Genomic DNA, 13160 nt, shown 5'->3' with positions numbered 1-13160 from the left:
AAAGGGTTGCAGTGCCTCAGCAACCCCTCAAAGAGATTACATGGAAGTAAGAGAGATAGGACATCTCTGTTTTTCCTGGAGAACTTTCAGCAAAGCTCAAATTTTGATGAGGCGTGAGTAGAGATGCAGCAAAAAAGGTTGGTAGCTACAAGAAAGGATTAGAAAGTAGTAAATGGAGAGGGGGAAAGCCACAAAAGAAGCAAGGTGATGAGGTTAAATCTGGGAAAATGAACTAGCTATGTGACTGGGGAAATGGGACTGAGGACATGGGAGAGGGTTGAGGGATGTCAGAGAAACAAGAGTCATACTGCATAGCGATAGGGAAAGCAGAGAGAAGTGAGACATCAGGGAGGTGAAGAAGAGAAAAAGTCCATAAATTTGGAGTTGAAAGACTGTCAAAGTGAAAAGATACGCGTTTTCAAGACAAAATCTAAGTGAATATCAGGGCCAGGAAGCAGGTGGCTTGGCTGTTTATGTGTACTTTTTTCTTCCCAAACCTACCAGTAAGCCTGTTTTTAGTTAAAACAGAAACATAAGGCTTTGGATGACTTTGCACGGCTCTGTAATACATTCATGGTGGCCTTCTCTTAAATGAGCACATCCATCACTGTCCTGCCACAATGCTAAATTTCTCTGAAACCCTCTTATGGTGGTTAATTGTTAACTTGGATCTTGCTACTGATATACTCCTATGACAAGGGTCACATTCCTAACAACAAAAGTAAAGAAAGGAAGGTAGTAAGGTGGTGTTAATGATGTAGTTGAGTTTTACTTTTGTTTTACAGCTTAGGGTTTATTCTAGCTATCAGGCCTCTTCTAGTCAAAACAAAACAAGAATTCTCCCTCTGCTCTTCAGGGGGAGTGTTAAAATTGATTATCTCAATGCATTCTAGCTGCCTGTACATAAATATCCTTTCTGACTGCTTGCTTGTGATGGAAACTGTTCGTTGTGTTTTGCAGGTACTTCTGAACCTTCAGCTTCTTCTCGTTCTCTCCTTGGCTCTGATTTCTCTTCCATTCTCTTATGAGACTTGCTTTTTCTCAAATGCAATCTTTCTCTTTCTCGTCTCTCCTTCACGCCTTCAGGTTGCTAAAAGGCAGGGAAGAAACAGCTGGGAATTAGAAGTGACTCCTACATGAATAAAAAAAAGCAAGCTCATCATTTTATTTGATTAGTAATGTATAACAAAAATATTCCAGTAACCTGCCTCAGCATAATCAGGTCTACCATGATGGGCTCAAATTCAAGGCTCAAGCCAGTCACCCCAAAACTCAGCAAGAAGCAGCAAACATGCCTTGATTATACTCTGCGTATGATAGAAGGGTCACCTGCCCAGCAGACTTGAGTATGGGAGGGAAAAACAGACAGGCTCCAAGGTCTCAGCCCAGACTCCACATTTCTGTCCTTTCACATGATCCATCTTTACGTGCCTGAAGGTTGTTCAGTATTAGCAACATAGGCCTCACTGAAAACAAGTGCTGAAGGTCATGAAGTATTCTCAAAGACATGTTTTTAAGAGAAAAGCAATATGCAGGGAAGGAGATGAATTACCTTTCCCACACTTTTCTTTCACCTGTGGGTGAATTACACCCACAGAGCTCTGAATGCAAAAAAATGCTCCATTTGGAGACACAAGTTTAAGCTCAAATTTCTTTTCAAATCTCTAACACCTCTTGCTCAGTTCTCTGAGATCCTCAAGTCCTTCACATCTCTCAAATATCAATGGCAATTGAGGAAATGACAACAACCTAGTCTGCTTGAAAGAGATTAAAATACAGCTCAGCACACGCCACTGTGGATTACAGAAGGGTACAGGAATGCATGTTTTATCTGGAACTGATGTCCTATTTAATACATTATGCTCACTATACCCATCATACAATTATTACACACTCACGGACTTTCTAGCCATAGGCATTTTTGAGAAATTAGAAATTATAAACCAGACAACCACTAGTGAGCATTGGCACATGAGGCAATGTGAATTCCAAAATGAAATAAATTGAGTAGTTCCTAAAGGGGAAAAATAAGATTAGAGAATACACTTAAAATCTTGACAATGGCATAACAGTGCTGTCATCACCATAATTCTACATATTCTTAGAAGACTGGTCATCAAGGACCATAATTGTGGAACTGATCATGTAATAATGATGCTTATTGAAAAGAGATTTTTTTTTCTCTCTTTTGGTGCACAGCAGGTCTGCAAAGAGAGATGAAAATTACTTTTCCATTCAAACTGTCAGTGTCAACAAACTGGAAAAAAAAAGATACTTCCTTCTATGGCTATCTGGTGATAATGTCAAGTGTTATTCAAGCACAGCTTTTTGAATGGGGTGACAATTTGATAGCATTCTGGTATGTAAAAGTGAGTTAGGATTTATTACCCTTCCTTCCATTGTATGATACATCAGATATTATGTATCATAATTACAAAAATGTGTTAAAGTGTCATAGACAAAATGTTGTTATTGGCTACTTCCTCAACACAAACCATACAGAAAATGGTCTTGTCTTAGGACAGAATGATGGGGAAAAGAATGAAATGGGGGGAGAATCCCCTGCTGCCAGCATGCCCTTACAGTGAAATTATGTTCAGCCACTTATAGCAATAGCTGTGCTGTAGCAGTGTGGTGACACTGCAGAAAGCAGATGAATGGAGTCCCAAGGGGTAAAAGAGAAGCCTCTCAAACACTGCAGTGTCTGGCAGTCTTACAGATAATACCATATAGGTTAAACTAGGTCAGCAGCAGTGAGAAAGTGAGCTGGGTCTCATGGCAAAAGTGAAGCAAACCTGGGTTTATATTGTCATGTTTTGTTGTCACAGCCACAGAAACCTCTGAAAATATTGCCACAGCCAGTGCAGTACCTCATTTTGAGGATAAATGTTTCTGAATAAGCCTAGATGGCAACACTTCATCAAGAATCCTCACACTATTGATATAACTTTAACCTTGTTTGTGCTGCTGTAGTAATTTGAGACGACATAATATGAGAAATTCTAGTTCAAGTTAATTTCTGCACTTTCTCCAGCAAAGTCACAGCTATTACACAAAGGATAAAGCTGGCTCACTTGTTGGTTGATTGGGCTTTTTCTTAGGTAGGGATATTAAGTTGGTTGTCACCTACCAAAGAAACTGAGCGCTTGCTTTTGAGATGCAATTGCTTTTCAAAGGACTCTGCAAACTCCTGAATGGAATTTGATCTTGTGTCCGGGCCTGAGCTGTCTGCTGAAGCTGTTCTGCTTGCCTTCCTGTGGCAGTGGCATTTGACATCTTGGTCTTCTTGAAATTCCTTGGAGCCCTTGAGATGGCCTGAAGATGAGCCTTTGGCAGAATCATGAAGTCGTGTTGCATGGAAGGAGGAAAGCTTGGCCTGAAAAACAAAAGGTCTTTGTTGAGTACTAAATATTAAAGCAAAGCACACAAAGTATATTATTTTTCTGCCACAGAGACTCTCCCAACAGTGGTGCAGAGTGAAGGACCATGTCCAGAATTCTGTGTTTTTCCTCTTATGTGCAGGAGAATCACACTGCCAAGAACTTGCTTTTCTGGAGGCAGAAGCTGCAGAATTTCCTATTATTCCTGGTTTTGAGTATCTAAGCTTTGGCACCCAAATGAGCATTTCACAGGTAAATTTGCTGGGTCCTCTTAGAGTTCACTGGCACTAAAAGGAACTGGAACTGGAACCTCAAAAACTCAGGCCTTGATCTGGATGCAGTTTCTGGGCAGGACCCTCAAAAATCAAAGACCAAGCCTTTTGTGGAAAGAGGACTCAGATACAGGATTTGACCCATGGGTGCTCCAAGCTTTATCAGATGTTTGAATTAATTTGAGTGTGACAGCAACCATTTCTAGCCCAGTTCTCTCAAATTTCAGCTTGCAGACATGAAGCTTTATTGCCCAGCTTTTAATTTTCTGCTGGTTTCTTGGGCACATTTGTTGTGAACTGATGAGGGAGCACTTTCAGGGCACTGAGGGACACATCTCTGCCAGAGAAGTGGTAGAAAACAGACTTCCTACAATTACATTTGTAGGGCTGATGTGGGGAGAGAGTAGGTAGTTGTTTAGTTTCTTTGCGATTCCGTTTTCCCAGGCCTGACATGCAGATAAAAGTTATTGATCTGCATCAGCTATGTTTAACTGAATGTCTGTAAAGGAGATTAAACTGATACAGAACTGCTGTGTCCTGCAGAGTCATGTACTGGTGGTTTTAGAAGCAGAGAGACCTGTAAATGCGATGGGTGAGAAGGACACTACAGAGAGCCAGGGGTGCCCCAAACCCTGCCAGTTGCTGATGCTTTTTCAGGATGAGTAGCTGAACACTGGTAAGATGCAGGTGATGAAAACTCAGAGACAGGAGGTACTGAAAATAACACCCCTGCAGGTGTCAGGTGAGGGCACTCCAGGTATCCAACTGCTGCATACATGTTTGAATGGGTATATGTTTTGGACATTATGAGGAATTTCTTCATACACAGGATGTCATTGGAAAGGACTGCCCACGGAGGTGGTGGAGTCACCATCGCTGGAGGTGTTTAAGGAAACACTGGATGTGGCACTTAGTGCCATGGTCTAGTTGCCATGGTGGTGTTCAATCAAAGCTTGGATTTGATGATCTCAGGGGTCTTTTCTAACCTAATTGATTCTGTGATTCTGTGATTCTATGTTTTGTGTAAGCCTGGCGCTAAGTCTTCAACTACAAATTAACTCAGAGAAGCTCTGCTGCCTTCAAGGGAGCTGTGATTGTTTCAAACGATTGAAGTTCTATTCTACAGATTCTGAAATGCTTTCTAAGAAAATCCAGTAGAAAATCCTATACTCAGAGTAGGGTTTGTTGGGGAGGAGTGTGTGTGTACTGTTTTGGTTTATTAACAAATGGAGGAAAGCTTAATCAAATTGGTATAGTTGCCACCTGAAATATGTCCTGTACACAATTTCATTTACTCTGGCCCAGATGCTATTATATATATAAATATATATATAATATATATATTGTATAAACACAACAGGGACCTATGCAGCCTTTCTCTAAATAGTGAGTCTCTGCCTTCATGTGGTTGTGGTTATATCACATTAGACAGGCTTGATGAGAGATGCTAAAAATAATAAATCTCACACCTGAGAGAAGTACATAATAGTGAAGAGTTTTCCAAATGTATGGTACTAGTTCAATTTTTTTTTGCCAGACATAAGCTTACTATGTCCAGTATTATGGACTGCCTCTGAGAGTAGTGTTAATGATTTCTGCCACACTATTTTTACTTTGGTTTCAAACCAATCGATACAGCTGTAAGTTCTGTAAGGTCATATTGTATTGTTACTTTAAAAAGCATGAAAGCAATCACATTGTGCTTGAGGGATAGGAGCACACATGCCATGCCAAACTCAACAAGCTAAATGTCTTCTGTGTCATCAACATGTATTGTTTCCTGGAAATAAAAATTGTCTCACAATAAAAATCACTGATTGTTCTTAGAGGGTTTTGGGTGAAAAAAACCCACAGGAGGACAGCTGAAATGGGGGATTGTATTCTATCAATCCTGTTTTGCAATGTTAGTAAATGTTTTCTTTTACTAGGACATTGCTTTTTAATTTCCCTTCACAGAGGGAATTATAATTAAGCCCCTAAAGAAAGACTACAGTTTACCTATTGACATGGCAGCAATGGTCCAGAAAAGGGACAGGCTTTCCTCTGAAATGCCCATCTGCCTCAGTGGACTAAGGGTAAATACCTGTGCAACCATATTACTATGACTGTGCCTTCTCTCACAGTGCCTTTTCATGACACATTCCACCATACCTAGGACAGCGTGCTAAGACATGTCAGCATATTGCTGACTTATGGACACAACCCTACAGAAGACAAGAGCCTCACCATAACTCCTCAAGCATGAACATTTCATGGCTTATATCTAACTCAGGACATTAGTCTTCTTTTATTTAATACTGACTCCATGAAAAACGGAGAGTCATAAAATGAAGTTCAGCGATGGAGCAGATCTGGCACTCACCGTAGACAAAATCCAAGTGTCTTTCTTTCTATTTCATAGATTTAATACACACATTAATACATTGTTTAATGCCAAATTGATTGCTTGGTAACACTGTAAATAAGAATGGATGAAGACTTCTTTAACCTATGCTTTCCCCTCCTGAAGTCTCAGCAGCTGCTGCCAACAGAGATTGCCTCTATATCTGCACTCCTGGGTGTGCACCCACTGCTGCAGTCGTCCCTTGACAAAGTTCTCTGAGCACAGTCCCAGCATCAGCTCCTGTCCTTGGCCCAGCAGCTGCCTCACGCCTACATCTAGTACCTCTTTAGTGAACTCACCTTGGTCTCTGCCTCTCAGGATCTGACCTCAGGTAGTTCTTAAACTGGAGAAGTGGAGAGGAAGTGAAATAAGGGAAAAGACACGAAAAGGAAGAATGTTAAATGCTCCAGGTATCAAAATGGGGATTTTTTGCCAGCTCTGGGAAATCCAGAAGCACCAAAGGATCTCAATGATTGTTTCTCACTCCCTTTAGTACTCTTTTTTTCTGCCTTTGGGTAAAGGCCAGTCGTGCTCAGCTTATCTATTCACAAAACAGCTAATCTGCTAATTGCCCATCTAAAACATACAAAAAGTAGACAAACAAAAATACTTCAAGAAATTGGTGTCAATACAATTTGCCTAATCTCTTTCTCAATTTCTGTTGTAGACAAGCTGATTGCTTGCATCTTTTGAGCTTGATCTGAGTGCTTGCACAGCTGTCAGTAAGAAAATTAGTCTTCAGTGTGTCAGCACGAGTGTTCTGTTTGCTGAAGTTTAACCAATGACTCCAGTATTTTATGGATATTTTGGAATATTGGACATTTGGCTGCTGCCCCATGGCTTCCTTTCCTTCTGAAAAGCTTATAAATAAGCATATGTTCCTTAAAAAAATGTTTCGGTCTGGGATCCAACTGATCTCTAGTAACAATATTGCGGTAAATGTTCAGTCTGACTTTAGTATAAATTAAATGTTAGTAACTTCAAGAGCAGTCAGTCATTCTACTCCCACTCTCAGCTGGTCTTATCAGATTTTCTCCTGTGAGCAGCAAAACCTATCTGAAGGCTGATACATGTATAGGTTGTAGAACTCTTATCAGTGCCCCTTTGCCCCCTATCTTTTCCCCACAACAAAATGTCTAGGAGGTAAGAACTGCCCTGAACCAAAATGGTGCAGGATAACTAGAATGTATCAAGGAAAATCATAGCTGGAGGCTTCAAAAAGAGTATAACAGTTAATTTGCCTAAAGTTTGCCAGGGGAACAAGCTAAATAGAGGAGATGGAAACAGGTGGCAGTTCTCCCCAGGCAGTTTTCACATTCACTGTTGGCCCACAGCATCATATACAACTCTGATGCTTTTCAGGAGAGTTGCATGTTTTAGCCTGACTTGCCCGTGACCCAGGGAAGGATGAATATAATTTTATGTTTCCCTCTGCAAAATGTGAATGACAACAGCAAAGGCATTTTGTGAAGCTCATCTCAGTAATGTTTGTGAGGTACACCAAGATGTTGGGAAAAAAACAATGAAAACTGTTGTTAGTTTGTGAGTTATTCTACGAAGCTTTATGCTTATTTTTGGAGGGGGCTGTACCATGATAGGATGCCACAGAAGTTTATCATTGTGTTTGAGGTGAGAGCAGTGGCTTGAATGTCTTACTACTGCACAGGAAATACCACAAAGACCAACACACCAATTTGGAGCTGAAAGTGATTTCCAGCGTTATGTAAAACCACCTTTTGTGCTACAACATGAGCATTTTGCTATGTAATACCCAAACACTCCTGGTGCAGCTGCAGTCCCTGTGGGCAGGGCTGCACTATTGCTGATGCACTGCATATCAGCCTTGGATACAAGAAAAAGTGAGCTGGCAGTGCTGTTTTGGCAGTACCATTGTATCTGCACAAGGAACTTTTGTCGACAGCTGTGTCAGAACCTGCTGACTCGATTTTCACCTGGACAGTGGAGTTACTTCAAAATAAGATGTTGAGACAGACAAAAGGGTACACTGTCATCTGTTGTGAAGGTATTAATTTACAGAAGAAATGCTGTCTAATCTCAGTTATTATTCCTCTTGACTAATTGCACAGTTCTGATAAAATGAAGACAATATTTAAATAACAGTACAAGTGTTTTGAATCTTACAGTAGTTAACATTTGTAATAATGAATCTTACAGTCATTATAATTTGTAGGAACTGTAAAAAACACATGGCCAGGTGCAATAGCAAGTTGTTGCTCTCAATCACCTGATGCTCTTTCTGAAGGTATTTCTCAGGCATCATTAGTGATTTAATTTCTAGCTTTGGTTAAAGGCAACATGTTTTAGTGCTATTTACCACCAAATCAAAAGTTTCATCTTGGACTTTATCCCCAAATCATAAAATCACCAAACAAATCTTCCCTTCTCATTCCTCTAGTCAACTTCTGGCTCTGAGAAATAAAGCAGTTAAAATTTATATCTTATACATAAAACTAGGAGAGCAAGACAAATTTGTGTGAAGCATTAATGAAAAAGCCAGACATATACGTGTACATGATAATTTTACCTTGTTGAACAGCAATGTCAAAAAATCACAGTCTTTCTGTCAGCTAACTTAATCCAAATTCAAGGTATGGATTTAGGGATGCAACTACAGCAAAGTATTTGAATAGCTATTAGTTAAATATTTAAATAGCTTTTGAACAAACAATATAGGAACATGCTTCAAATTAAATGTCAGTGCACACACTAATACAGACACAATGTACAAGAATATACAATGAGATGTGTTCAGCACGGTGCTGAATGGAAAGTGATTTAAAGTTCATTCTTACACTTCAGTCTGTACTGAGGTGTATAGAAATCATATATGCATAGATCTCTGAAGGAAAAAAATAATATACAGTAAAATTAATTAACCGCCCCCAACACCAACAGATATTATGTTTCCAGCATTCTGATGGAATACACCAGCAAAGCTCTAGTTCAGAGTCTGTCTTGCAGTCTGTGGCAAAGGTGAAATATAACAGTAAATAACAAATGTGGCTCATCAGACCAGACATTAAGACTGAAGGTTACCTCTGCAGCATGTCCATGAATTTAAAGAGGGAGAAGGTGGTTTTGGACTCTTTTAGTTTCTTAGCCAATTTTTTTGAACATGAAAAATACCATAGCTTAAAACATGGCAGTTCCAGTGGAGAACTTGCAAGGTGAAAACATAACATGGCATAGAAAAAAAAGTTTGGAAAAGATTAGCTGTTTCTCCTCCATATATTAGCATTTGCTTTGTTGCAGCCAAAATGATCTAAGGATATAAGTATAAAATGGCTTTAAGGAAACACAGTATCTTTGTTTAGCCAACTGATGTAGTTGGGAAAAAACAGACAGGTTTGGACCACCTAAATATTCTTCTAAGAGCTGAAATAAAAGCAACAGTCTTTGAGCAAAAAGAAGAATGTGAAAACTGTTTTCAGTTTAACTTAATTTTCAACACCAGACAGTTGTGAGCTGCCTTAAAAACCTACTTCTGCACATGAATCTTGCCCCCTTCCAAACTATTTTGTTAGTTTAAGAACCAAGACTATACTTCTACCTTAAAATCTTACTTCACAGTTTAATAAGCTTTGTTATGTATTGTATCCTTGTTTTCAGAGTCAGATTTTTAAATCAGAAGAGACCAGATTTTTAAATTAGAAGTTGCACCTGCAAACAGCTAAATCCCAGAGAGTAAAACTCCCTGGAGATAGTACAGTTGCAGAATTAGGTCCAAATCTTATTAATACATATGGAGTTACATAGTTTTACATATGAGAACAGACTTGTTAAAGACAGTCTTTATGCATGCCAGTCGCAAAATGTTTTGATCTCTGCCAGGTCATGCTGAGCAGACAGAAAAACACTGTAATGCATAGTTAGGCAGCTATTACATGCTTCTCCTCGTGTTTCTGGTCCTGTCATCATTTATCTTGGAATTTGCCAGTTTTTCTGTATTCGAAGACACCAGAGGCCTGACCCTGGTTGGCAGCTAAATCCAAAAAGCAACTAGCTGCTGCCAGCAGGAACTGAACTTACTTGGTAAGGTGTACCATATGTATCCTGATGCATTTCTAGGGCCATGCTCCTGGGGATGGAACTTATATTTATGCATAAACCACATGCACACACAGAGAAAACTGCACACAGCTCTTACCGGTAGGGATGCTCTCCTCTCATTACAGAATCGTGTCTGACGTTTCTTGTGGCCTCTACCCTCTTTCTCATTCTCATCGATCAAGTTGTGGCCCCAGAAGCTGCTCATCCATTTTGCAAAGAAAATATCATCATCCTCATCATATTCCATGTAAAGATGTTCCAAACTTGGGGGGTGTCTCCCAACCAGACAAGGAAAAGCAAGGTCAAATTCCACCACCAAGCCAGCAATTTCACACTGTTCTGCCAAGAAGAGGAAGCAGAGATGCAGTTTCACCCACTCTTTCTGCACAAACCCATCCCACTGCAGCCCTGGGCACCGTCTAAACATAAAGTCAATCCTTTCTCATTTCTTTTCAACGAGGTTTCTTTTAACCTTTCCATTGCAGCGCTGTCCAATATGACACTGCCGCAGGGGGCTGGTGGGGGGAGTGTTGGCTACTCTGTGCTCTGTGTGTGTGGCTGTTGAGTGCACCAGCTGTCAATACCAATGGAGAATTGCCCACAGTTACATGCCTGGGAGGTGCGTACACAAACCCAAAGTAAGCCTGTGATTTTGAGAAGCAGAATCGACATATTGATGTTGGTCAGGAACTGGCACGGCTGCTTGCAGAGACATAACTGGCTCTGTGGGAGGGAGCACAAATGGCCAACTCTTCCCAGGTTTCTCTCTATCCTGACTTCTGTTACCTCTGCTCTTCCTTCAGTATTTAGGAAATGTGGTCTGTCTAGGAAGAACCAAGCCCCCCTTGAAGGAACCATTTGTTCATTTTTAGGTTATGAGAGACAGTGGAAGCTTGTGTCAGCTGCTTTTCACCAGAAGAATTTCATCTGCCATACAGGGTTATGGGAGGCACTGCCTCCCTTGAATGCATACAGGGTAAAAATATGTCTGATTCCTCCTCAGCAGCCCTGGGTGTAACCCACATAGGCCATGTCTAGACCACAAACAGAATAGGGCCAGAGACTGTTTTCTGGCCCTGAGACTCAGTTGCTACACTGATCACATGTACCCTACATGGCGCTTGTGCTGTGCATCTCCTTGAGGCTGTACGTACTGCACTGTGGTTGTAATATTTTGTTGTAATTTTTGTGTATTCTTTATTTTAAATTATCTGATATAACACAAAAACTCTCTTGTGGCCCGTAAAACTGTTGATTGTATGGTATGAAACTGGAAGATGTGTTACATGCCTGGGGACATGGCAGAAGGACAAGGAGGAGGGCTCTAAGGCTGTAGAGCCTGTTGGAGTAGTGTTGGAAGACTGCATAAGAGGAAGAACCCAAATCTAACTTCTTGCTGGAAGCAGTCCTTGGTGTGTTCTAGGTGTTCTCCCGGTGCCTAGGCATTGCTGTGGAGATGGCCTTGGCCAGAAGTATGCTAAAAAGCTGGCCGGTAATTTAGCATTACAGAGGATCAGGGGTCCAGCATTAAACCTTGCCTATTCCACAATCTACTTAGAAATACAGATGTAGTAACAGAAGTCCAGTTTCATTCATGTGGGTGTAGGTAGGAGGTTTAACTACAATGTAGGACTCTTCATTCTAAACAGTATGGGTAAAGGGACCAATTGGTCATGGATGCCTATGTGCCCGTTTTACTTTGTCCGAGGCAGGCAAGACTGTGTAGCACAGGGACCTGGAGTACACGGGTCTCCATGTATGGGACATAGCATTGGCTCAGGTGTGATGTATCAGAGCTTGGACACAATCGAACCTGCAGCAGGCTGCTTTCTTGGCAGAGGCACAGGTGAATAGGAGCAAGGGGAATACCTGCAAAGCAGTACAATAAAAATATACCTGAAGCAATAAAAAGGATGTGTAGGCTGATTCTTCAGGTGGTGGAGAACACTCCTGGCCATATTCTGACAGCCTGAATTTGACTCACATCCTTGAGGCCGCTCATGTGTTCAGGCAAGATATATCTGAAGGCCTACAGCAGCTTATAGGAAGCATCATGTGGGTGGAATTGAGGCTGTCCCAGTAGGAAGTTATCAACCTGTTGGATACTTGTTTTCTGCTTTGTGGTTTGAGTTTCTTCTTTTCTGACATGCAAGACAGAACTGCAGGCTGTTGTGTGGAACAGGAAATGCTCCTGCCATGCTGAGACAGGTGACAGGGAGAAGTGGGAGAGAGGTTGTCCTACAGCTTTGTCGAAATATCTTTATGTAAATAGTAATAATCCATAAATTAGAGGATACATCTCAAGCTGTTTACTACCGGGCACTACTGACTCAGAGTGCAGCAGGGCAAATTTTAGTTGGGGTTCTGAAGTATTTGCTTTGCAATCTTCCTGTTGTTTATATTTTCAGTCCTTTTTTTGTTCACTGCAATATGATTCTTCACACATATTCCTTCCATTTCCCTGCCACCTACAATGAAATTTCTAGCCATGAGATGACTAGAGCTTTCTGAGTATAAAAACGTAGCAAAGACAACTCCTCTTCATCCTCAGCCAAATGGTCCATGGAAATAAGTGGAGACAGAAACATAATCTTCCTCTGCCTACAGGTAAGGATGCTAAGTGGGCATACACGCACACATATACAACAAGTACAAAATTCCAGTACTGCATATTAAATTATTTTTAGGACAGACTCAATTAATGACTTAAAGATGTCATTTATAATAAGAATTGCTTCAAAATTCTCCAGTACAAAGTCCTAGAAACTTTAAATCAGTCATATTAGCTGAAACTACACAGAATCACAGAAGAACAGAATTACAGACAGGGTCAGGTCAGAAGGGACTACTGTGAATCATCTGGTCCAACCTCCCTGCTCAAGCAGGGTCATCCCAGAGCACGGGGCACAGGATTCTGTCTAGATGGTTCTTGAGTATCTCCAGTGATGGAGACTCCACAACCTCTCTGGGCAATCTGTTCTGGTCATCTGCACATTTCCTCATGTTCAGAAGGAATTTCCTGTGCATCAGTTTCTGCTCTTGTCTCTTGTCCTA

General features: G+C 40.8%; 1 protein-coding gene across 1 annotated transcript; it reads right to left on the bottom strand.

Moving 5' to 3' along the window:
* Positions 1-754: 754 nt before the first annotated feature.
* Positions 755-10373, bottom strand: LNP1 (leukemia NUP98 fusion partner 1). Its single transcript, XM_017830818.1, has 3 exons — positions 10204-10373; positions 3131-3376; positions 755-1090 (listed from the first exon to the last, which is right to left on the bottom strand). The coding sequence occupies exons 1-3, from the start codon at positions 10351-10353 to the stop codon at positions 890-892; spliced, it is 597 nt and encodes a 198-aa protein (XP_017686307.1). The 5' UTR covers positions 10354-10373; the 3' UTR covers positions 755-889.
* Between the last annotated feature and the right edge of the window lie 2787 nt (positions 10374-13160).

Source organism: Lepidothrix coronata, unplaced genomic scaffold, assembly GCF_001604755.1.
Source record: "Lepidothrix coronata isolate B3197 unplaced genomic scaffold, Lepidothrix_coronata-1.0 Scaffold184, whole genome shotgun sequence".
Lineage (NCBI taxonomy): Eukaryota > Metazoa > Chordata > Aves > Passeriformes > Pipridae > Lepidothrix > Lepidothrix coronata.
This window is presented reverse-complemented; position numbering and strand designations above follow the sequence as displayed.

Coding starts and splice junctions, on each gene's coding strand:
- LNP1 (XM_017830818.1), bottom strand. CDS start 10,353: ATGGAATATGATGAGGATGATGATATTTTCTTTGCAAAATGGATGAGC. Junction 3,377..10,203: donor AGAGGAGAGCATCCCTACCG/GTAAGAGCTGTG, acceptor TTTGTTTTTCAG/GCCAAGCTTTCCTCCTTCCA. Junction 1,091..3,130: donor GCAAGCGCTCAGTTTCTTTG/GTAGGTGACAAC, acceptor CCTGCCTTTTAG/CAACCTGAAGGCGTGAAGGA.